This window comes from Micropterus salmoides, unplaced genomic scaffold, assembly GCF_014851395.1.
Source record: "Micropterus salmoides isolate LMB-PRFRI ecotype aquatic unplaced genomic scaffold, ASM1485139v1 Ms_hic_scaffold_4, whole genome shotgun sequence".
NCBI lineage: Eukaryota > Metazoa > Chordata > Actinopteri > Centrarchiformes > Centrarchidae > Micropterus > Micropterus salmoides.
In genome coordinates, this window is record NW_024043372.1 from 24,852,972 (window position 1) to 24,879,149 (window position 26,178).

At 39.8% G+C, this 26,178-nt stretch overlaps 1 protein-coding gene across 2 annotated transcripts; it reads left to right on the top strand.

Moving 5' to 3' along the window:
- Positions 1-2,666: 2,666 nt before the first annotated feature.
- kdm5ba (lysine (K)-specific demethylase 5Ba) lies at positions 2,667-24,296 on the top strand. Of its 2 annotated transcripts, none has more exons than XM_038696293.1 (27): positions 2,667-3,005; positions 7,490-7,567; positions 7,870-7,992; positions 8,108-8,278; positions 10,668-10,793; positions 11,129-11,222; positions 11,339-11,436; positions 11,611-11,769; positions 11,930-12,049; positions 14,270-14,428; positions 14,768-14,949; positions 15,163-15,325; positions 15,680-15,799; positions 16,237-16,431; positions 16,856-17,037; positions 17,879-18,003; positions 18,140-18,290; positions 18,721-18,841; positions 19,094-19,449; positions 20,277-20,415; positions 20,523-20,702; positions 20,797-20,955; positions 21,748-22,167; positions 22,351-22,441; positions 22,536-22,723; positions 22,808-23,071; positions 23,191-24,296. In XM_038696293.1, the coding sequence occupies exons 1-27, from the start codon at positions 2,853-2,855 to the stop codon at positions 23,326-23,328; spliced, it is 4,455 nt and encodes a 1,484-aa protein (XP_038552221.1). In that variant the 5' UTR covers positions 2,667-2,852; the 3' UTR covers positions 23,329-24,296. The 2 variants fall into 2 exon arrangements, with proteins under 2 accessions (XP_038552221.1, XP_038552220.1); XM_038696292.1 differs by having other exon boundaries at positions 2,853-3,005; positions 11,339-11,445.
- Positions 24,297-26,178: the final 1,882 nt, after the last annotated feature.

Consider the following 26,178-nt stretch of genomic DNA (forward strand, 5'->3'; position numbering starts at 1 on the left):
ACCTGTGAGGGATAGAGATTGACCCCACCCCACATGACCCCACAGTGTCCTACAGATACATAGTGTGTTCCACATTGTTCTTTGCAATGAGCATCAGAGCCTGAACGTTCAGCTTGCTGCATTTACCGTTACTTACTTAAATAGTTTGTTAAACATTTTCAGTTATAAAGTTATCAAAGCATACGCATGAGTTCACAACTCACATACCCAAAAAGGGTAAATCCAAATCATATTAACATTTCCTTTGTGTACAAAAGCCAAGATAGTCTTCTAGTCAAATGTGCAGGAAAATGAATGTAAATGTACATGATGGCTGTTTGGGCACTCGGTTTGACTTCATGTTCAGATATGGATAGAAGTTTGCACAGACCTCGCCATCAGCTGAATGTATTACTAAGCATGTTCTATGACAATCTATTACAATCTGGGGCTGTGGGTTTGTTATTAATTTGGGTGAACCAGCCCTTTAAAACCTCCACATATTCATTTTTTTAAGGTGTCAGTTAACTGTTTGCCACTAGATGTGATGTGCTGATTGTTATCTTGTGTGTGCATTGCACCTTTCAAGTAAAGACTCTGCCCCCACCTAGCTGAACCCCACCAAATCAATGGCAGTGGTGGTTGTCAGCGTGATTGTCACAGAGTGATTGTGCTGGAGCTTGCTTCCCTTCCCATTATGGATTTATATCCTTTGTGAGATCTAATAGCTGGTGAAAACTGTACATTATTTAAGTAGAACAGAGACATGTGCCAGCTATGCAGAGAATATAAAGAATTATGTCCAGCAACAAATTACTCGATAAAAAATACTCAAAGTCAAACATGATCCAAATGTTTCTTTTGTTAGAGTGATCTTCAGCACCTTTGAATATGTGCAGTTGATCTTGAAAGACACCTGTCATGCGCACCCGTTATAGTCGACTGTTCAAAATCCACCAACGGGAAGTTCAAACGAAACAGAGAACAGGGACATTCAAATCAGTCTCATAAACCGATAGAGAGATGAAGTGGTGTAGGTCACGCTCAGCAGTTAACGCATGAAATCTGAGATTTTAACTCAGCTGAGACAACTTACAGGCTACAGCCCTAAATTTACCTCAAAGGGCTTTACAATCTATACAGCAGACATCAGTCAAAATGAAGGCCCCCCTTTCAGTTAAATATTACTAAAATCAGTAAATATTTAACTACATTATGGGATTAAATCGGTGCCATACATACATATAACTAATGTTATAGGATGATACAACTCAGCTCAGTAAAAATAGACCAAATAAACAGATGCCAATAGACATGATAGAGCAGTGGTTCTCAAACGTTTTCACATCAAGGACCCATAAACTGATAGACCATGAAACCCCATTTGATAAGATTTTGTCCCAGGGTCTCCCATCTGTTAATCTTTTAGATTTTTGATTACTGAAAGTGTACAGTATGTAACCCATGACCCAATTAGTCATACGTTCTGTTACTTATAGATGGAATTATAATGAAAATACATTATTCCCCTTTTTGCTGTGGACCCCTTGCAACCCCTCAAGGACCTCTGGTAATAATAGGCAACTTCAATAGATAGGCATTGTTACATATTGATTATTCCATATGTATTTATATAGGTTTATGTCTGGCAGCTATAACCAAAGCAAATTCCTTGTATGTGTAAAAACTACTTGGCAGTGAAGCTGTTTCTGATGCTCAACAACCAATAGACAATAGATGAAGCCAAATAAAAATAAAAAACACCAAATAAATGTGTGAACAAAGATTTATTTTTAATAACAAAAAAAACAATGAGATCCTTTATACTGAAACATTTTTGGCACAGACGAAACCCTGATAAAAGCATTTGCGAGTCACATGGTTGACCCCTACAATGTAGAGATTTTAAAAGTATGTTTCTTTCTGTATTTTTGTTAAACACTTAAAAGTGTCCCAAACACATTTTCAAAATATAGTAATTTGACTTTTATTATAAAGGTTTATAATTATATTATAAACTTCACGCTAGAGCCGGTCGGGAGTTGGTATAGAGGACATGGCTTAACCAAAATGTGTGTGATTGAAACATAAACAGCTGAAGTATCAACATATGACTGTAGTGTCTACCAATCAACGAGCTCCTCTAGACCATTTAAAAACAAAGTTCCGGTCAGGGCGCAACGATCTAGTGGGTGTGCTCGATTAGGAAACCCAACGTACCGCCTGAAATGTCCATTCTTTCGGCGAAGCCGGGCGGCGTAAAGAAGAGCCGAATCCAGCTGATCCTTACATTTGTAAACGCCAAAAGGTGTCCGAATCAAACCCACCCCACAGGGGAGCAATCATCTGGGAGGAAGCCACGGAACCAATGAACTATATAATCCCTAACTGTAGAGTGTGTCGCTCACACTGGGTTAACTGTGTGAAAGCAAACTCGACTGTAGTTTATTTAGCACGATATTAAAGTATGGAAATGACGTTTAAAGCGTTTACTCTACACAGTCCTGCGGGCATTTAACTGCTTCAAACATAAAAACAGGCACCATAAGAGGTGTGTGGGCGTGATTAAAAAAAAACTATTATACACACAGTCTGAACTGATATGTGAAATAGGCGCAGAACTGTGAGTTTTGCGTGAGAAACAGCCACATACGGGGTGTAGATAACGTGGGGGGGGGGTTTACTTCCTGAAGCGGAGGTGCACCGTCTCTCTGGCTGTCAGCCTCTCGTCTCCAACTAGATAATTCGTCTTTGAGTTCAATGAGTGGAGAGTGGACATGAACTGAAAGGCAGAAATTCATAGCGAGCATATTCTTCGTGAGGAGGAACCACTTCAACATATTTCAGCACGCAGTCATAACGAAGATGCAACGATGACTCAGCCTCAGCTGAATGAGTTCATTCCCCCTCCGGAGTGCCCCGTTTTTGAGCCCAGCTGGGAGGAATTTGCCGACCCTTTTGCGTACATCAACAAAATACGACCAATTGCAGAGAAAACTGGCATCTGCAAGATCCGCCCGCCGCCGGTGAGAGTTTGTTCATTATGACTGTTAATCTAGTTTGTTTTTATTGTTTTGTTTTGCTTGGTGAGCTGGCCTCTGCGGCTGTTGGTAATTCAGCAGGCAAAGTTGTGTTTTTAGACAGGTTTTTTTTTTTCAACATGGCGGATTGCGGCTCCGAGTTGAATTGTCAGCTCGGAGTGTGTTGTGTTTGCGAACCACTCAAAGCTGCTGTCTTTGATGGACTTTTTAAACCCCAAACAGACAGACGTGTTATTTATTTTTAACAGTCAACTCAAAGAGGAAGGTTTCTAAAAATATTTCAAACGCTTAAGTTTGCCTGTGTATGCAAATATAAAAGGGGAATTGTTTACGTTAGAATGAGACGCTTCCTGGACTGGGTGCACGGAAATGGGCCCCCCAATATTTAAACCATCATTTAGCCCCATCTTTTTAAACACTTAGCTGAACGTATAGCCTGAGTTTGCCGTCAGGATTTGACGGATTTAGCTGGTGTAAAGGTAACGTAGCTCACGTTAATCGGGCCCATTTAAAGCTGCAGTTGTCTGACATCCTTACGTACGTGCTCGGTGACCAACTGTTTATGGAGAGAAGGTCGCGTGAACACTGCGCTCAACGGGCACGGTGTCGGTTTCCACCGTAGTTTAATCGTGTTCACGCGTTAACCATGCTTTTAGGCGATTATTACACATTGTTGACGGCGTTATTTTGTTAGGAAAGTATTTTAGATTAGCTGGATAACGTTATAATATAAAACACTAACTGGGACGATTGGCTATTTTTTTATATAATGTCTCTTTTAAAATTGAATAATTGTTCTGTCTTCTGTCTCACATCACATGAGTCAAATATTAAGGCTTTCAGGACAGAAAGGAGATGGTCTAGTTCAAGCTAGTTCCCCAAATGAACAGAATTCAAAATGAATCTCACATTGACCTCTTTTCTGATGATGAGGGAGGGCAGATACCTTGTTCAAGGGTGTGTCCAAGCAAATTAGATAAAGAGCTAATTCAACGGAAATAAATGATATCACGTGTGGTGAGACTAACGTAATTTTGGCAGTTATCAATATGTCAGTTTAACAACACTGAGGTCCTGGATGGAAATTGTTTTCTTTGATTCTTTGTGTTATCAGATAACATCAGTCTCTTCTGTAGTAGAAATGAGGAAGCTGTAAAAGCCCACTTTACATGGTTAAACAGGACGTGTAGGGGGGAGTGGGCTGCAAGATAACCCCCCAAAAAGGGGTGGGTGGTTTTGCTGGCCGAAAAGGAAACCTGCATTTGAAATGCCCAGTGCATGTAAACAAAAGAGGGCAGTAGCAACAGCTTTGAGCAAAGATTGGATGCTGATGGTCCAGGTTTATCCTTACATGGGATAGCCCAAGGAGCTGTTATTTGGGCCATTTACTGCGTTGTTTTGACCAGTGCATAAGCCTACTACACTCCTGCATGAACAGCAGTCAAGATTTATGACCGCCATGAAAGGTTTTAAAATGCAGGGGCAATTCTTTGTTAAATGAAATACCACATGGTAAGAAGCAGCATGTCCAGACAGTTCAAATAAAATTCCTACTTCTTGATTTTGTACAGGTAGATAAAACTGACAAATTTTTACTGGTGGGGTTACTCAAACTCCACCATTTGTCCTACATTGTGTAACCACCATTTTCTGCAGTCCCTGTACACCAGCAGTATCTTCTGAACATTCAGACCAACATTTGGCTCCAGGGTGGTGTGTGGGCCATACAAACCAATAAACAATCTTAAATCCTTCCGCAATGTGAATCTGAGTGGATTTCAACAAGGGAAGCATTTTAAGTGTGTATTTCTAAGTTTTGTGTGCTTGTGTGAAGAGGACAGCATTTGTAGTGTAAAGTCCTGTATCTTTTAAGATATGATCTGGCCTTACATTCCCTTTTCTCTCCTTTTTTCTCTTGTGTAAACAAATATATTTTTTCAGAAAAGAAGACATTGCACCCCAAACTGTTTTGGATCAGTGATTTCTGGGTGCACAGTATGTGGTCACTATTTAGTTTTACATGGGTCACATTTTGACTGTCATTAGCGCACATGCAGATGCTTTTCAGTGATATCTTAAGGCTGTTTTTGGTTAGTTGTATTTGTCATCAGGTAGATGGCGGAAGGCCTCCTGATGTTCAGACCAAAACTGCACTGTAAAATATTAACTGGTGTGGTCAGACTAGTATGTAAAGGATGGTCAAAGAAACCCAGTGCACTTTCATATGTGTCACAGCGAGTGTTTCCCGTTTGTGCCAGGGCATTTGTAGTTCTAATCCAGCTTTGTCTACAGATGATTAGGTAGTGTTAATGCACCTATTGTTGTCCCCACTCAGACTAGCTTTTCCATCCTAGCAAGGAAAAAAAGCCTTTCCATGCCCAGTAAATTTAGTGTGTAACATTTTTTGTGACGTGGTTTTAATGACATATGGTGGTAATATCACAGTAACACTGCATGTAGTAAAAGCTATAAAAAGAGTTGCTGATTTTTGAAAAACAAAGAGCTGTGTGTTTCTGTACCATTTAAGAAATACGCTATGATGTGATAAAATTTGAATTAGATCCAGAGCTGTAGCCTAATTTCCACACCCCAGCTGAGTCAGGTCACGTGTTCAGTTTGCATATCTCTCATGCTAATTTGGCACATTCCTGTTTCATTGCAGCGTAATGTCAGTGGGAAGGTGGCTGTAAGATGTGAACTTGGTGATTTTAAAGCAAAACTAAGCGCGTATCTCAGTGTTGATGGCTTCATTTGTTTCTGATACATATGTAATAAAAAAAGTTAATGAATTCCCGCAAATTACTGTCCACTGAGAGTGAATGGAAAAATGCTTAAATATATAAAAATCAAATAATAATTTTGAGAAATTCAATTTGTAATTATTGCTTTTGCGCAGTAATCCAATGGGGGGTGGCTAAGCCTGTTTGGTTCATCTGATTGAGACTGGTATTTATGACGTTGTCTGGTTTTTCTGAAAGCCTGAACCCAGTGTTGAACTTTTAAAGTAAGACTAAGCATTCAGTGCTGTGAGATACATGCAGTCTGTATAGATTCATGTAGAGTTTAAAGATTTATTTGTTTCTGAACAAAAAGCATTTAAACGGGCTAATGCATTGCCAGTTTGTCTGTTACATAATGTTTAAAGGGCAAATTTGAAACCTGAAACTTGCCTCCAGGATAAGCATTTCTGTATGTTCCTCAGTATCAGAAATGACTCTAGGATGTTGGGGGTCTGTAGAAATAGCTGGAGTATTTCAACTCAACTTTTGTTCCTCCGTATTGCAGCTCTATAGATACCAAAGTAGCAATGTCACCACGCCAGTCTACCACAGCGTAGATCAGCTTCAAGCCAGGATAGCACACTTTCTTTCACACTCAAGGACTCATTCGTAAACATTCTCCCTCATGACAAATCAGCCGGAGTGTGGTATCACACGTTTCATGGTGCAAAACTGAGATCATTGTCTTGCTGCCTCTTGAGCCATCTCGGACACTATGTTCTCTAGTCTTGTGTGGTTTAGCATGATTAGGTTTGTTTTAATTCTGTGTGCAAGTGCATTAATATCAGACACGTCAGTGTTTAGTCTGCCAGTAGGACAGTTTGTGTGGTTGAGTTGGTGTGGTGAACTCCTTCACACAGGGACAGGAAACAGGGTGAAAAACTTTGTGTGTTTTTTGTGAAATCACATCCTGGTGACGATTATGTTATTTGATAAATACGCCTCTGCTATTCAAAGACTTTTTTATTTATTTTTTTCACGTGAGTGTGTGTGACATGTGTTCAAACATCACCTTCAACATTGCCATGTAATGCAAATCATTTCATTCTTGATGCATGCAAAACATATTCTATAACTCTCTCGCTTAAAAAAAAAAAAAAAGAAAAAAAATCATTATTTGATTGTCACACTATGACTTCCTGGCATTTAATAACAGTTTGTGTGTTTGCTAGAAGAACTGCAGTCTCTTGGGTAGGTAGACTGGGTTTGTAGTCAGGATTGGTATGAGATTTTATTGACTACAGGCACACTTGTAAAGAGGATCAGAAGATGGTGCGCAACAAAATCATTGTTTCATGTTTAGTAACATTTGCTAAAAATTGCAGTGCCCAGCTGGCTGGCTTTAAAAAAAGAAAATATATATTCATGACCTGTTTTTGAAGATTTAAAGCTACATTGCAGAAGCTAGCAAGTGACAGCTAGATTTTAAGAGTATCCAACCGAAAGAAAATCCCACAATCCCAAAAATTTCTTACCCGAGCTCTAAGTCTTCACTTAGAACTACTGGAGCTGAGAGTGACAGACAGGCGGAGGAGGTCTGAAAATATTAAGAGACTAATACATTGTTGGTTTTGGTGTTTTTTTTTTAAAAATGGGATTTGTTGACAAAAATAACACGCCTCTGTTTCAGTGTGACCATCAAAGAATTGGTGTCATTTTGCTTCATAACATTGCTTTTTATTCTCTCAGGACTGGCAGCCACCGTTTGCCTGTGATGTTGACAGACTTAAATTCACACCACGGATACAAAGACTTAATGAGTTGGAGGTACATTCGTTTACTGTTTAATGTTTTTTCATGTACATTTAAGACGCATACAATATATAAATGAAGTGTAAATATCGGGTATTTGGTAGGCAAAAAATCCTGTCAGTTAAATTGTTGGAAGATGGTAAGTTAATCATTTTAGTAGGTTTCTCTAAAATGGTCTTATGGAAGTTGTTGACATCTGAACAAAGGTCACTGGTAATTCTCCCTTTTCTTACTTTTTAATAACTGTAGCCATGTTAAAGAACAAACTGTTAAATGTTGAATGCACGGCATTAACTTTTGTTTCACTTTGCTTTTAGGCTCAGACCAGAGTGAAGCTCAACTTCCTAGATCAAATAGCAAAATTCTGGGAGCTTCAAGGATGCACTCTGAAAATCCCTCACGTGGAAAGAAAGATTTTGGATCTTTACCAGCTGAATAAGGTACGAGATAAAGATCACCATTTATTCATGTACAGCTACAATAACATGTTTTACTTATGAATGAATATAAAGCTTTCTACACACACAGACTGAACACATAATGTCTCTTTCCAAGCTGGTGAATGAAGAGGGAGGCTTCGATGCAGTCTGCAGAGAGCGGCGCTGGACTAGGATATCCGTTAAGATGGGCTTTGCTCCAGGCAAGGCTATTGGCTCTCATCTGCGGGCACACTATGAGAGGATCCTCTACCCATATAACGTGTTCCAGACTGGAGACAATCTGCCTGTATGTCCCACGTTTTCTGTACCCAGTAGCACAGCAGTAGCTAGACTTGTTTACAGTTGAGTGGATGTTTAGTGCCTTTTTAAAGCTATACTGTATATTATAAACTCATAGCTACTGACTAGAACACTTTTTCTACCAGCTCAAAACACACAGAATTGCATTAGTCTTTATTAAAGTGGTTCTTTGACCTAGTCTCGGTTTGATACTGAGAATATAAAACAACAAAACAGTGCCACGTATTCAATGTTTGGTCTCCTACGAAGGCGTCTCAGCCACAGTTGTCTGCAGTGCCACTGAATCGGTGAGACACGGTTATCAAAGACAGCGTGTTTGTTTAGTTTGGGCTGTTACTATTTTCAGGCGGTTGGGCACAACAACTTCATCATTTGTACAAACAGTACAACACTTGTTCAGTCCAGTTAGCATCAAAAATCACAATACAGTCAAAACAACATCTCTTGACAGAGCCTCCACAAAGATTTATTACTAAAATGTGCGAAGAAGGCTCTTGAATTGGATTACATTGTTTTGTACAAGTGTTTATGATATTATCCAAGATGTCATCTCTTCAATGGGCAAGATGTTACAAGTTCAACAGTGTTGTGTGGCCAGTTATTAAGCAGATACTTAACAGATAATCATCATAAGATATTTTGCCACAGAATAGGTTTTATGATTGTGTGTGTGAGCTTCAGTTAGTGTCATACATATTTGACTTTACAGTTAAGAAACTAGAACTGACAGGAAAATAACCACTGTTACCATAATAAAATGTAAGGAACACAGCTTTTTGTGAAACAGTATTTGTCAATGGAGCTAGGCTTTCATAATAGCATTTCTTGTGTTTGGTATCTTAAAGAAGTATAATAAAGGGATTTGTTAGAGGAGCATGGTTGAATTGATACTTTGTTCACTTGGGGTCTTTTCTGTCTATTCCAGTGTTTTAAAGTGTTTTTTATTTTTATTTTTTTCTTACATGTAACCGTTTTTTTGATATGTTTGAAAGAAAGCTAAAAATAGTCATACTGTCATTTACAAAATGTGTTATCAAAAATTTTTTAATTGAGATTAATCACATGATTTTCTGAAATTAATCTCATAGTTACGCACAAAATTGAATAATAAAGTCTAAAGTAGTGTATGGCGCACTTTTAATTTAAATGTACTGCTATTTACACATAAGTACAATAACATGTGGTTTGCAAATACTTTAAACAAATAAGGTGCTTTTTACCACCAGTATTCCCTTTTACACAGTAGCAATAAAATATTTATTGTAAATCTCTACTTAAACATTAAGATAATCAAATCAACTATAAAACCAAAGCTATTTACCACTGCCGGGGCATTACCTTTTATCTAGCTTGTTTAAAATAAGTTAGACCAGAGCCACAATCATAACAACATAAAAGGCACCTTCTGAGCAACAGGTTAAAATATATCAATCTGTTGGGTTTTTTTCTGAACAGGTATCAGCAGAAAATTTTTTATCAGGGAGCAGCATTAATGGTCTATGTTCAGTAGCAAATGTCCCTTTTAGAGTGAGGTGAAGAGATTGCCTCATGCGCATGCTGCCCGCTGCCGAAGTTGAATTGTCTTGAACTTTTTGTATGCGACGCAGAGCACAAATCATTGGACTGATCCTCGCTGTTTGTGAGTTTCCAGAATCTATTGCTGTTTACTAAATAGTTATCAGGACATCAACAGGAGGGAATTCGCGTGGCAAAGCATCCCCTCAAAACTAGATGAAGGCCTATCAGGTAATTGAAGTTAAATAGGTTACAGGTGTGTAGCACGCAGAAGCCGTTGCCATGGTTACTATCCATAGAGCACCTGCCGTTTACTCGTGGAGCACTTGTCTCCTGTTCCCCTGAGGAGCGCAGAGCAACCCTGCTGGGCCAAGCGACGATGTTGTGATTTTAAGAACGTTCCTAAGACCAACATCTTCCCAAATACTAATCAGCATGCAGTGTGTAGTTATCCACTTCACCATGGCATTTGATCGCTTGTCTTGCTTTTGTTAATCTACTTCTCCCACACGCTACATGCAGCGTATACACCCCTCCTGTGACCCAGGGTTTGAGTGTATGTGTACTCAGAGCCAGTGAGCAACGGACTTTCAAACTAATAATAATAATAATAAAATACTGCATTAACATGCGATGAAATAATTGTCGAGCTGTTTAAATATGTTAAAACAATTATAACGTGTTAACATGCCCTGCCCTTGGTGGGTTTTTTTGTTTTTTTTATTTGTATTTACTCTTGTCTGATACCATATTGTTCGTGTGTGTTGATTTTGCTAAGTTGATTGAAATGCAGGTTTGAAAAATGAGGCTGTGTTTTTGTTTCACTTAGTTTTAAGTCACTGATCTACTTCTCTTTGCAGAGGGCCACCTTGACCAATGACACTAAAGATAAGGAGTACACCCCCCATGACCTGCCGCAGCGGCAGTCTGTCCAGCCCCAGGAGACCTGCAGCATCGCTCGCCGAGCAAAACGAATGAGATCTGAAGTGAGTCTGATCCCTCCCTCTGCTCTCTGACACTGTCACTTGTGCCATGTATAATTCATTATGCGTATGATATGCTGATGCAAGTCTGGATTGTTTATATTATATTCATATGCAGTCCACATACACAGAAGACAGGAGTGATGTGACAGAACAGCTGAGCTTAATGTATATTGTTTTTGCAATATAAATTTTGCATTTTAAGAGTCAAGCCACATTTTTGTTATACCACTTGTCTGATGTTAAAGGGTGTCCTTCATATCTTATCGAGGACCCAGTAAAATGTACAGCCGTTGTTCTCTCTGTCTCACACGGTTTCTCACTATGACTCCCGACAGAGAGGCTGTGTTAAAACCGAACCTGGGGAAGTTTGTGAGAATCGTCCCAATCTGAGGAGGAGGATGGGAACATATTCGGCCAAACAAGAACCAGGTAAGACCAAAGCAAGCTGCTTGCTTTATAAAGAAAGGAGGAAAGTGTCCATTGAGATGAGCGTCATTATTGGATCATCTTAAAGCTTCTATTAAGCCTTCATCCATGTTTTTCAGTGAGGATGGCAGTCACTGAGGTGAAAAGGGAGCCCATTAAACAAGAGGACCCAACAAATTATGAAGAAACCGTATTGAATATGTTAAACAAACCTCTTGTGAGTAAAGTAAGTATAGTTTTGTATTAGAATGTTTGCTTACATCACTGTAATTCCAATATTATGCTAATTAAAAAAAACACATCTATCCATGTTGCAGTACTTTGCTGTAAGTTACACACATCAGAGAAAATCACAGAACAAAGGCAGCACACAATTGTTCTGTGTACTCAGGTGGACCAGTACATGTGCCTGGTATGTGGCAGTGGGACTGCTGAGGACCGCCTGCTGCTGTGTGACGGCTGTGACGACAGCTATCACATCTTCTGCCTGATCCCTCCCCTCCACGACGTCCCCAAAGGCGACTGGAGATGCCCGAAGTGCCTGGCTCAGGTGAGCTGCAGACGCTCCACCAACCAGGGAGCTAAATCCTGGCAGAGCCGCTCATAATTGGAAACAGGAGCATAATCTGCCTGATATCCACAAATGTATAATACAACTCCAAGGGTGTTTTTTAACTTTATATTTCATGTTTTGTTTTTTGTTTTTACAGGAATGTGGCAAACCTCCTGTTGCTTTTGGCTTTGAGCAGGCAAGCAGGAGCTACACCCTCCAAGCTTTTGGAGACATGGCCGATTCCTTCAAGTCTGATTATTTCAACATGCCAGTTCATGTGAGTTTGCGTCACTTGTTAACTGATATTCAAGTGATTTCATTCTACTTAGTCAACATGTTTTTGTTGGTAATTACACTTATCTGTTTTAAGTATGGTGGGTTATATGTCACTGTTCATTGATGTTAAAGGGGCCGTGGGTTGGACATGTATTGAATGAAAGTTGCTTTTCTAAGTCAACTTTATTGTAATTCTTCCGCATACAAGTATGCAGCTGCACGAAATGTAGTTTTGTAAGGACCAAGGTGTATAAACAATGTAAGAATAGACAACAAGAAGTGACAACATACTACAATAGACAGAGCAACATAGTCCTCCATTCACCCAATACACACAACACAATAGACAGTAAACAATAAACAGTGAATAGTGCAAATCACCAGTAGATCGATAAAGTGCAATAGACAGTTTGTAGTGCAATTTTAACCAGAGCAGAAATCAAAAAATTGTTGGTGTACAGTTGTGCATTTTAATGTCCATCCATTTAAAGTGACAGGACGCAGTCAACATTAGCTGTTTTGGCAGTGAGGAAATACTCGTGAGTTTAGCCCACAATCACTATCGTGCACCGAAGGGAGAAGAAGAAGAAAACACCAGAGTGATTTTCGATTTTTTTTTTTTTTTTTTTTTTTTTTTTTTTATGTGACATTAATTTCAGGGAATTTCCAATTTTTCTTGTAAATTTCATACTTTTCATCTAGGATTTTTTATTTATTTATTTTTTCACTCTGGCTCCCTATTTTTTGGACACGTAAAATAGTCAATCTAAATAGGCCTATGTGAAAACACTTAGGAGAATTCAATTATAGACTGCAGATGGGCTAAATCTAAGAAATGATCCCGTTAATTAGCCTAATTAAGATTTCCTCTCTAAAATGACAGAGGCTGCAGGGCTCGCTGTCTGAACGTAACGCTGTTGTGTTCAGAACTTCATTGCAACCACAGTGGAACAAATCAGGATGAAATCTCTACACCTTTTTATGAAGTGGTGTGTAATAACTTCTCATCATTAACACAGAGTACAGATGTGGTGTGTAGTCCACATGCAGGGTAACCTTGAGATAACCACGAACAAAACCTGCTCGGAGCAGTTTAGAGATGCAGCGTAAATTGCCATGGCAACAGACCTCGGGTAACACCGATCCACCTTTCGTAGTACGGGTTAACCGGGAAGTTACACCCGACTTCACGAAGTTACTCCGGAAGTTACCTGGATAAGCCAGTTACCCGGCTTCGTAGTACAGGCCACTGGGCTCTGACAGCTTGGGGGAAGAAGCTATAGAGTCTTGCAGAACCTCGGGCCTGATGGTAGAGGGACAAAGACACTATGTGAGGGGTCGGAGGGGTCCTTCACAATGGCAGAGGCTGTGTAATCGGCGTGTCTGCGAGGGGTGAACCCCTATGTTCTTTTCGGTGCTGCAGGGACTAGTTCTTTGAATGTCAGGGTCTCTGGTGATGGCGCAGTGGATAAGACACATGCCTTTGGTGTGAGAGACCCAGGTTCAATTCCCCACTGTAAGCAAGACACTTAACCCCTAGTTGCTCCAGAGGCGTGCGACCTCTGAAATGTATAGCAATTGTAAGTCGCTTTGGATAAAAGCGTTGGCCTAATGTAAATGTAAAAGACCAGATATACATTTTAAAATAATTTTCCCCAAACTATCATGGCTTGTGCTATAATATTATACAAAACATAATGCATTTGGCACAAGTTGTGCTGATATTATTACTGGTGTAATAAAGTGAGTTTTCATTCAATCGCCAAAAGCCATAAAATGTTTCAATAATTTGAATTTGTTCTATTTATATCACCAACATGGTTTTTAAAACATGAGGCAGATTTTTGGAAGATTTTTTTTTTTTTTTGAGGAAAACAGTTCTGGACTGTACTAATTATATTTTATATGTCCTGTAACAAAGGATGCTTTTGAAAACAACCTTTGAAAGAGTCCTTTTTGTCACACTCTCACATCCTGTGGGTCTATTTACTGCATGAAGAGAGTGAAAAGGCTAGAGGTGGCTAGAAATGAAGAGGCTAGAGGTCTAGCAGGGAAAAACGGACTTGAGCACTGCGTATGAGACAAAAAATGTTGTTAAGCAGATTTTTTGGAGAAGGGTGATCTGTTATCTGCTTAAACTTGTTATGAAACTAGCATTGGTTTCTAGATTTGCGTTACTACGGCACACAATAACACCACGTTGTCGTCTTGTGTATTTTAGATGGTTCCTACTGAGCTAGTGGAGAAGGAGTTCTGGCGTCTAGTCAGCACCATTGAGGAGGATGTCACTGTGGAGTACGGAGCAGACATCGCCTCCAAGGAGTTTGGGAGTGGTTTTCCTGTGAGGAATGGCCATTTTGAAGTCTCTCCTGAGGATGAGGTACAATCTGTCTGCTGTAACGGATTATAATTTGATGTCTGAACTTTTACTTATTACTGGAAACTATGTAAAGCTTTTGTCTATCCAGAACCTTAATGAAAAACTAAGTAGTCATGGGGTTGTTTACCTTCACAAACTTCAAAAGATTGATATTGAGATATTTACCACATATCTAAAAACAACCTTCAGTATAGCGATGTAAGTTTTTGGCTGGTAGCTTGGAAATTAAACAACACTGATATAGTGTCAGTTTTACCATTGATTTAATGCCTCCTGGACAGGGGATATATTTTAAATAAGAAGTTAAGTGGATTGTTGAGACCTGTCTCTGACCTGCAGCATTACCTGAGCAGCGGCTGGAACCTGAACAACATGCCAGTGCTGGACGCCTCGGTGCTGACTCACATTACAGCCGACATCTGTGGGATGAAGTTACCCTGGCTGTATGTGGGCATGTGCTTCTCCTCCTTCTGCTGGCACATTGAGGACCACTGGAGCTACTCTATAAACTACCTTCACTGGTAGAGTGCCCTATCTAAACTCTGTTATGTATCTATTATAGTGATTTGAATGTAGAAGTTCGACTTTCTTGCACAAGGAACCTTCTGGTATTTTCACAAGAAATGTGGTTTTGTAAATCAAACAAACTTAAATATAGTGGTTATCATGTCAGTGTTGTAAAATACAATGATGTGTGTGGAGATGCACATTAAGTGTTTTTCACTAATGTGCAGGGGGGAGCCGAAGACGTGGTATGGGGCCCCTGGTTATGCTGCAGAGCACCTCGAGTCAGTCATGAAGAATCTGGCACCTGAGCTGTTTGAGTCCCAGCCAGACCTCCTTCACCAGCTGGTCACCATCATGAACCCCAACACACTGATGAACAATGGCGTCCCGGTAACCTGCTCACTGTTAACACTCATCAATTAATCATCACAATTGAAATATTTGTGGGTACAGATCCAGCTTTGTTTCTGAGTGTGGTGGCACTTGCATGTAAATGTTACACAGTTGCACAGGAAGTACACACACACATACACATACACATGTTGCAGTGCCTTAACACTTTTGACTACCTTATTATTTAAAGTAAAAAATAAATCTAAATCTAGATTTTTATTTTTTTGATGACGACAAATATTAATCAAGACATCAAAACATTGCTGGTTGTCAGCCCCAGTATCTTCTTTACTACAAATGATAATTGTAAAAACACTAGCAGCTTGTCATTCTTCTCTTATTGATACCCAGATCTATCGCACCAACCAATGCGCAGGCGAGTTTGTCATCACTTTCCCCAGAGCTTACCACAGTGGATTCAACCAGGGTTTCAACTTTGCTGAAGCTGTCAACTTTTGCACCATGGACTGGGTAAGATGATCAGTTATCACTCTGTTTGCACAATACCAGATCATTTTAAGACTTGCTCAAATGTTGTCCCTCTGCATCACCCTCTAACAAAGTTGTGTGTTTTTGTTGTTTTTTTCTTACTTTTCCTGGTCATCGTGTTTTTTAAGGAGTTCTAGTCATGCCCTTAAGTTTTACTGCTGTAGCAAAACATATTTCTCAGTAAAATCTAAGTGTAGAAGTAATAATAATAATTTTATTAGTTTAGCAACTTTCATGCCAAGATGCAGCCCAACGCAATTTTAGAACAGGATTACAAACAATGGTATAGAACCTGGACACAGATTGAGAAAAATCAGATTTTTAGGAACAGAGGCCTGTTGTTACTACTATATATTGTTCTGCCTCATTAGTTCCCTTTGGCCCATCACTCCTAAATTCATCTATATATTTTCTGACAGATGCCCATTGGCCGTAACTGTGTGCAACACTATCGCGAGCTGAGCAGGTACTGTGTCTTCTCCCATGACGAGATGATTTGTAACATGGCCACTAAAGTGGACATGATGGACGTCGACCTGGTGTCAGCAGTGCAGAAGGAGATGACCATCATGGTTCAAGAAGAAGAGAAACTGAGAGAGAAGATGGGCAGGATGGTGAGTAGTTCTTATCTAAAGCATCCATTCTGGCTTTTATTTAGTTTTTAGGATTTCAGTACATATATAGTAGACATCCAGCAGGTGCAATATTTTTTTTATATTGACTCTTGCATATCATTACAAACCGTTCACTCTCAGTGTGGTCTAAAGTCTGGCAGCAAAACACATTTGAACAGTGCAGATTGTTGGAATTTAAGGTCTGAATCCCATAAATGTTTCAGTTTTTTGTATTAGCCTCTCTGCGGTAGCATATAGCAAAGCTGATGGACTTTTTAGTGATGTGTCATCAAGGATAAATTAAAGAAAACTTTGAATTTTAAGAAGATATTTGTCATAATAGAAGATTTAGATTATTTTTTTTTTTGTCTGCACAGCTGTCTCATTTAGTTCCTCTGTCTCCTCTAATGACTTGTCTCCCCAGGGTGTGGTGCAATCTCAACAAGTTGATTATGAGATGCTCCCAGACGAGGAGCGGCAGTGCTACAAGTGTCGGACCACCTGCTACCTGTCTGGCATCACCTGTGCCTGCAGTCCTGGCAAGATGGTTTGTCTGTACCACGCCCAGGACCTCTGCTCATGTCCTCGTAGCAACCTTACACTCAAGTGAGTCTTCAGTTACCACAACAACTGAACATGAAATTTGAGATGTATTTTGTTTTTACTACAATATAAATTATCTGCATCAGCTAAGCTACCTCTTGGAGACGCTAAAGGCTACTTGCATCAGGGGTTTTTTCAAATGCTATCCTAAAAGGAACTTGTGACTTTGTAGTAAATTTAAATAAAGTCATTCAGGGAAAAATGCATTTACACATAATCACATACTCACAAATCATCACACAAAACAATACTAGAAGAATCAAACTCCCGGATATCGGCGATTTTGCTGACATGTTCTTACAAAAAGAGTAAAATAAGGACTTTTAACTGAGCAACTTGGAACTGGCACACAGAACGTACTTCAGTCCGTCAGTAAAAATGAGCCCCACTTTCAATTTCTGTCTGCAATTAAATATTTCTATCACAGACAAAATTACTCCCAGAATTTCTGAGGCAGTGACTTCGAAATACTTCATGAAAAGGCTGAATGTCATTCAATTTTAATCTTAATAGATAATGAGAATTAATTTAAAACGACCTATTTTGTTTTCTAAAAAGCCTACATCACAAATTTTGCATGTTGGCAAAACATTTTATGTGCAGATGGAGTTCATGAAATCTGCAATGTTACATAACCAAGAAAGCAGTTTGGTTTTGCATTAACAAACATTCATTAGTTGACTTACTTAGTGCATGCTGCCTTTTTATGTCTAGTATTTCCTTCAAAGTAAACATTTAGGTGACATTTTACAATCTGCATTTGGTAGAAGAAATTGCTTACCGAACCTGAACAAATATCAGTCATCATTGTGTATCAGTGTCCTCATTTTGTCTTTTCCTGCAGTTACAAATTTACACTGGATAAGTTGTTTCCGATGGTGGCATCCGTGACCCGGCGTGCAGAGTCCTATAAAGACTGGGTCTGTAATGTGCAGGACATCCTGGAGAACAAGGGAAACAAGAAAAGAGGTTAAAAGTCAATGCAAAAAATGTATATACTACAAAATTCAGTACCTCCCTGTCATTGTAAGGAGATAACATTCCTTCTCTGTCAGCTGTCAATGTATGTATTTTATTTTAAGCTTTTCTGCTGCTTTCTGGTCAGGTTTGGAAGAGCTTCACAGCCTGGTGGAGCAGGCAGAAACCAAGGCGTTCCCACACATCCACCTCCTGGATCAGCTGCGCTCAGTCACCGCCGAGGCTGATAAAGTTGCTGTGATGGCCCAACAGCTCCTCAATGGAAAAAGGCAGACAAGGTACTACATGAAGACATTTGGCACTGTGCCCCAGACCATAATAATTATAATAATATCCCATCCATCAAAATCCACCATGTTGATTCTCACCCATAATGCATCACACTAGACATAGTGTAATTTCGTAATAATGGATCAGTTCAAGTGATCTTTTTACTGTTACGTCTAGGAAGTATGTATTCATTATTGTTATTGACTCCGTTGTTTCATTACAGGAAGTAGTAGGGCTCATTTATTGTCAATATTTTCCATTTAATTTGCCAGAAAAAATGGCAGAATGCAGAATTTATTTTGAAGGTCCCAGCATCTCAGTTTGGAGATGACATTCATTTTTCTTAAAAAAATTTTTTTTTTAGCTGTTTATGGCAATTTTGTCATTCTGATGCTATTTTTTTATAGATCTGTTGAGCAGTTTTTGTGTGTATTTTAGGTATCGATCTGGAGGTGGAAAGTCTCAAAACCAGAACGAGCTGACTGTGGAAGAGCTGAGATCTTTTGTCCGACAGTTCGACAACCTGCCTTGCAACATCCGACAGGCTCCTTTACTGAAGGTTAATAAACTTTTGATTAGAGACAATAAAGTCCACTGTACAATTTTTCTGACTACCTGAATCTTAAATATTTTTAAATTTGAATTGGTTAGATTGAAAAATCTGCACATAAATACTTTTGTGTCATCTCACCATCATATTAAAGTCGACCAACGTCTGAATGTTTTTGAGTGAATTTGGCCAAGTCTTTCAGTGAAGTCTGGTACCAGTAATAGAATCAGTCCCTAAATGCCTGTTAAACGTGACCTCCAGGACCTGCTGACCCGGGTGGATGACTTCCAGCAGCGCAGTGAGCGTCTCCTCTCTGATGAGTCACCGAGCCCGGTGGAGCTGCAGGACCTGCTGGACGTGAGCCTGGGCCTGGACGTGGAGCTGCCTCAGCTGCCCCTGCTGAGGGAGAGACTGGAGCAGGCCCGCTGGCTGGAGGCCGTGCAGCAAGCCAGCTGCCGGCCAGAAAGCCTCTGTCTGGACACCATGAGGAGGCTGATAGACCAGGGCGTGGGCTTGGCCCCTCACAGCTCTGTGGAGAGAGCCATGGCTCGTCTGCAGGAGCTGCTGACGGTGTCAGAGCAGTGGGAGGAGCGGGTGCTAAGCCTCATGGAAGCCAGGTGAGGAGACTAAGCGGCACTGGGCCTTAGGTTGTATTTCCATGACTTCCACAACTGTTTTTAGTAGCTTTTATCTTTTCCACCCCTTCCTGTGTTTTGGTTGAGGCAGTTCATGGGTTGAGGGGGGAGGGAAGGATCGACTATTCAGTAATTCCTTGAAAGTGTGATCCATTTACCGCATTTTTCAGCCCTTTTCCCCCATTATGTTCAATAATTTACCAAAATAAAAAGTTATTACCTATTTTTACATAAAATAATTTTCTGAAACATTATTAATAATAAAAGAACAGAAACTGTATCAATTTACCATTCCAAACAAAACAGCTACAGCAATGACAAACTGTTCATGACACATGCACAAACACACTAACCCCCTCTAGTGTGTCAGTCTCTGCTTTTCTCTTTGAATGAACAAGAAATCTGACTTTAATCACAAATCATGGACTCTAACTTTGTTAAAATATAGTTGATTCTATTTTTAAGCAGTGAATTCATTCTTTCGTTTTGTCATTTGACTATTTTCTTAAATGGTGTGGTGTCGGGTGTGAAGTGAAAACGTGAAATTGGCTTTAATGTCAGACAGTGCAGAATGAAGTGTGCCATGTCTGCTGTGCTGGATTATGGTAGATAACGAGGATTGTGGTGTTGTGGCAGTGCTTAACTCACTAATGGCCACACAGAGTCTGGTGCTCTACAGTGTAAAGACTCTGCCATAGCAAGAACCTCATGTCGTCTGATATTTGATGTTTGAGTCTTCTTACTAAGATTTCAGACATTATTTAAAACAGTGTACTGTACACTTTACTAAAGCTCATGTCACTTCACAGGCCATATTACAGCATAGAAACACTTGATGCTGCTCTACAAGAAGTAGAAAACATCCCTGCCTATCTGCCCAACTGTCTGCAGCTGAAGGATATCATCACCAAGGCCAAGAAATGGCTCCATGAAGCCGAAGCCCTCCAGGTGAAATATGCTTCAACTTAAGCCAGGCTGAATGTTCTCAGTACTCATCACTTGGTCAGAGAAAAGATGGAGTTTGCATCATAAATCTTGTGTGTGCATGCTTGCAGCTTGGGGGACGTATTCCTGTGCTGGAAAGCCTCTCTGAGCTGGTTCTCAGAGCAGAGGGCATCCCTGTGAGGCTCGACCCGCTGAGTCGGCTAGAGGCCCTCGTCAGTGACATTCAGACTTGGAAGGAAAGCGCAGCAAAGACATTCCTACTGAAAAACTCCCCTTTCTCTCTCCTCGAGGTAATTGGATATTAGTAGGTGTGCTCATTTCAAAGCTGTTTTCCAAATATGTAAGGACCAATAAATAACACTTGTTGGCTTTTTATGTTTTCAGGTGCTTTGCCCGAGATGTGATGTAGGGGCCGGGCATCAGAGGTCAAGATCTAAAAAAGCAAAAGAAGCTACACAGATCAGTAAAACAACATCAACAAAACTGGATTCTCTGTGTGATGTGGAGAGAGCTCTGTCTGAGAGCAAGGACTCTGCCTCTGCTGTGAGTGGAGCTGTAGTATCTTGTGTTTTCCCATAGCAACAAGAACAGTTGTATTACAGTAAAATTAGGACTGACAAAAGACTGTAAAATGCTAATTAAGATTTTTCATGAATACAACTAACATCTCATCTTGTGTTAACAGTTAAATTTGCTAGAAACCCTACTATTATAACAATCCAGCTTCATTAAAACAGTTTTTTTCCCTTAAGGTGCTGCTAAAAGGTGACTTTACCCACAAAAGTCCAGCTGACTTTGAGTCTGCTCATTAAAATGCACACCACACTTAAGTGAGACTTTCAGATGCCCCCAGTACAAACTTAATAAAGTTTTAAAACTTTAAAGCTGTATAGGCGTTACTTACTCATGCACCTGTATTGTTAGCACTTCACAGCAATATATATATATATATATATATATATATTTCTATAATATTTGAGTCCAACGTTTACATACAGTAGAATATTTAACCAAACAAAGAGGACCTTGTTTTTATTCTGAAGCGTGGCCTTTCAGACAGCATTTACTCTCCCGTGCCTGACAAGCTTGCAGCCTAGAAATATGTGCAGCCTGAGAGGCCTGTTGCAGGGCAATAAATTCCCCCCTGTACAACGGTAGCCACAAAGCAACAAAAGGCAGGACTGATTTTATGAACACTTTATTATGGCAACACTCTGACGTTACTTTAACAGCACTGATTGCAGTAGTGAGTCATGAGATCTTATCTGGTGTCAGATTGTAAACTGAGATCAAATTAGTCTTTAATTTTATTCATTAAATGTTCTTCCTTCACAGATGGCCACTCTCGCTGAGGTCCGGCAGAGGGAGATGGAGATCTTGTTGTCTCTGCGTGCTTCAAACGAGTCCAAGCTTCTTCCTGCTGAAAACTGTTGTACACTTAGTGTTTGTGTCTGTCAAAAAGCCCCTTCAGGTGCCATGGTGCAGTGCGAGCTCTGTCGAGAAGTTTTCCACTGTGGCTGCGTTGCAACAACCGCAGAACTCGAGTACGGCCAAGCCTGGCTTTGCCCGCTTTGCCAGCGGTCGAGGAAACCCCCTCTGGACAAGGTCCTGCCCCTCTTAGCTTCACTACAGAGGATTCGGGTCCGACTGCCAGAAGGAGACGCCCTGCGCTTCCTTATCGAGAGGACGGTGCGATGGCAGCACAGAGTTCAGCAGGCCTGCACAGAGGGAGTGCTGGAGAAAGTGTCAAAGATGGTCAGTAGAAAACATGTTATAACTCGGTGCAAATGGAGCTCACTAGAGGGGTCTCATGATCTTGTTGAGTTGATGTAATTCACCATCAGACGGTCTGTTTGCTTTATTAGTGTCCGTAGCTAGATGGCGTCGTAGACACCAATCATTGTCAGGCTTACTGAAGTTGATGGTTTGTTGTTTCAGGGGAAAGGTGGACCCGGAGGATCTTCTCATCTGACTCAGGAAATAAATGGTTCAATGTTTCATACAGAGCACCGGTCTGTTCCACTCCAGGGTCGGTGTTCAAGCTTTAAGCACTTTGACATCACATACTATGATTTTATTTATTTACCCTCTGAACTCTCCATTGCTCATCATATTCATCACAGGCCTCGGCCCTGAGCTGGAGGAGCTGATGGTTGAGGGATTCCTGCTGCAGGTCACTCTGCCTGAAACCGAGCAGCTGTACAGATACCTGCTATACAAACTGGCCCCCTTGCCCTCACACAACGCCCCCTGTGGGAACAACACAGAAGAGAACCAAGAGTCTCATAGGGGGAGCCCCCACCACCACAAGGTAACGACAGATGATATTCTCAATCGCACTTATACCAAAACGTAGTGATATTATATTTATTGTAATAATTACATCTTAATGCAGAATGGAGTTTCCAGTCCCAAAAAGGAGGCACTGAACAGTCAGAGCAAAACGACCAAGCGGCGTAAAGAAAGCTCAGACTCTCAGCACAGTGAGAAGGCCAAGAAGTGTCGCAAAAAGAAGTGTAAGAAAAGCAAAGAGAGAAGTGAAGAAGCCAAGATGACATGTTCTCCCACACACACAGTGTCTGACCCTTCTCCTTCAGATTCAGAGGAGGACTACTCACTGTGTGCTGCACCATGGTGCAGAGAGCCAGAGGGCGACGAGGTCAGTCTTCAGTTTTAACCAATTTACAATTCTTGTTTTGTTCAAATTTATAATATACAAAGTTATAATGATACAAGAAAAATGCAGTGCATTAAACCACTCATCTTGCTGCGTTTCAGGTAAACTGGGTCCAGTGCGACGGCAGCTGCAATCAGTGGTTCCACCAGGTCTGTGTGGGTCTGTCTGCCGAGCGAGCAGAGAAGGAGGAGTATATTTGCATAAGCTGCACACAGCCAGACTACAACAGAGGAGAATGAAGACCAAAATGTGACTTTGAAGGATCAGCAGTTTTTGTTGCCAGCCGTAGCACTTCAGTGCACTCCTGAACTCTGTGTGCCCTGTGGCTTTGCCCCTTTACCCTTCTGGCTTGCCCTTAGTAAACATGGTGCTACTTACTGTTTTTTTCCAGAGATTCAAAAGACTTTTGTCACTATTATCGTCACATGGCTGGTTTTTCAGCCAATCAACTAATCCTTTCTGAAACTTTCCGAGACTTGATGCAGGTGTACAAAATGTTTCAAGAACCAACAGCGCAGGGATTTTTCAACCAAAAAAAGTCAATTTGACATCACATTTTAGAACTGCCTTTTTTTTTTTTACATGCATCTGAACAATGTGAAAAATTATCTTTCTCTTGTAGAGTAAATATTATTTATCTAAGCAATAACTGAACTGATTAACTGAGGTTCAGTTTTCACATGAGCTATATTTGTGCTTAGAAATTATTTGATAGAATGCCTTCTTGAAGCAAAAACCCTGAAGATTTCACTTTATGGATCCTATGATATTACACAGTTCAATTAATCTGTGAACAAAAATAACTTGAATCAGAAACCAGCGACTGTAAAATGGTTGCTCTAAAATGTGCAAAGGTTTGCACCTGCATATTTGCCCATGTCCCTTAACAAATCACTGACTCTGGTTCCCTTATGCGCTGTCTGCGGAGGAAAAATAGGAGTCCTGGATCCCTTGTTTGTGGTGCTGGGTGAGACTTTATTATGTTCACAAAATAAGAACTGTCCGACATCAAAGGAATGTACATTTTGTTTGAGGGTGGATTTTCCCTTTATGGTTTAGGATGGAAATATTGTGTTGGACTTAGATTTAACACAGACTGTGTGATTTATTTGCCACGGGTATATGACCTTTTTTTTCTGCTACTTTGGGTAAATAATATAATTAATATGTTGCTGTTTGCATTATAAAATAAAAATCTTTGTTCCCATATGCCTGTACTCGTTGATCCTCTCAGAGCTGAATGCCATAAAAGTAAAATTTAGCATTTTTTGTGGGTTCATTTTTAAATTACGCTAGCCAAACTGTATTAAATGAAGGCTGCAGAACTGGTTCTTTGTGACCTTGGACTGTCACTGCTCATTGTGACGTTTTTTCTTTTCAGTCTTTGCTGCAAACTGACTGTGACCTGAATGTGAGCTGTTGAGAAAGCGGACTACTTCATACACAACCGATTTCACGGCAGTTATGGGGTCGATAGGGGGGATTAATTTTTGTCTTTACCAGTTAATAAAATTAAGAAAGAATTTAATTCTTAAAATTATTTACACACAAACTCTCATGTACACATTTTTTATTCATATTAAAATCATTGTGTATACATAAATATTAAAAACTTACAACATGGCTGCAGATTAATGATTTATCATGCCATATTGACATCTAGTGGAGATTAGTGATTTTTTAAATCACTGTAATAACTGCAGCAATAACTAGGACTAGAGCTTCACATGAACTTTTTCAGGCACATGTCCATCAGACCAGTAAACGTACATAAAGGATCATCATGGAGTTTTCAACAAACAAAAGTTTATATTAAGTGTTATTAAAATGCATTATGTGTATCCTTGAGGTCCAACAGCTTACAGTCGTAGTCTTAAGAAACTTTATAAATGTATTAATAAACAACAAGATACACAAATAATTCACCACCACCCATGTTTATTAGTACAGATATTAATAAAATCAAGCAAAACCCCTCATCTGTCCCTGTTCAAATTAACCAGGACCGCAGTCCTTATATAGCTCATGATATGTCTGCAAGCCAAATGTACTGGACTGTGTAGGTATCTATCACTTTCAGTACTCTGCAGAGAACAAGTTCAAGTTCCAGTTCACAACACATTATTTTTAGTTTAGGCATTACAGTATTCATAGCTCTTTTTCATCCACTTGGATGTTACTTCTTAATTTGCTAACTATTTCTGCCCACATTCAGTTGTTGAAGGCACAGCTGTGTGTGCAAAATGCTTGTGTGCATACATACACTCACTTTTTCTCATGCACTCAGCTTAAATGTTGGTAATATATGCAAATACAAAACACCACAGTGTAATTTCACATCCTGGCCAGCCGCACCACCTGCTGCTTCTGTCAAGTTGTAATGTTCATTTTAGGAGTTTTTTTCTTTCATTTAACCTGAGATGTACTTATCATGAGCAAGTTGAGTTATTCTCTGGTGTAACAATATATATGCGTATCCCTTTGTGCATCCTTAGACTTTGTTTTTTAAAATAGTGTCTCTGCTCCTTGTAAAGTTATCTCAGTTGCCAGTTTATTAGTTACACCTGGCTAAAACTAATGCAGTCTAATAATACACCTTACCTGCAATAAATTCACCTTGACAAAGGTTATAATGTTTAGTTTTGTTAGGACCCTGTGGTTAATTTGAGGATGTAGTTTGTGGTGCTGAGGAATTGTTTTGAGCTATACTGGGTGTCTCTATTATTTTGGCCACACAATTTCTATCAATGAGCTTAGGCACCTCACCATATTTTACTTTAATAATTACAATAAAAACGCAACTAACTTTATTGACATCAATTAATCAACTTTTATTTTAGACACATAGGTCCATATCAGTAAAATAAGAATAAAATAATGAGGTACAATACCAGGACAAACGGTATAGAAATATGTAAGATGTCATTTCACAGAGATTAATTTGTTCCAGTTTTTCCCAAAACAAGAGGAATAGGCCTACCTTGTGTCACTTTGTGTAGGCTCAGTCAAACACAACATATAATTAAGTGTAGGCCTATATTAAAATATGGTAACATATAAAACAAAATAAAACAATACAGTTATTGATA

Excerpts from the sequence above, each read along its gene's own strand:
- kdm5ba (XM_038696292.1), top strand. The coding sequence starts at position 2,853 with ATGACTCAGCCTCAGCTGAATGAGTTCATTCCCCCTCCGGAGTGCCCC. Across the intron at positions 14,950-15,162 it reads TCTATAAACTACCTTCACTG|GGGGGAGCCGAAGACGTGGT; the intron begins GTAGAGTGCCCT and ends ACTAATGTGCAG. Across the intron at positions 17,038-17,878 it reads CGTAGCAACCTTACACTCAA|TTACAAATTTACACTGGATA; the intron begins GTGAGTCTTCAG and ends CTTTTCCTGCAG.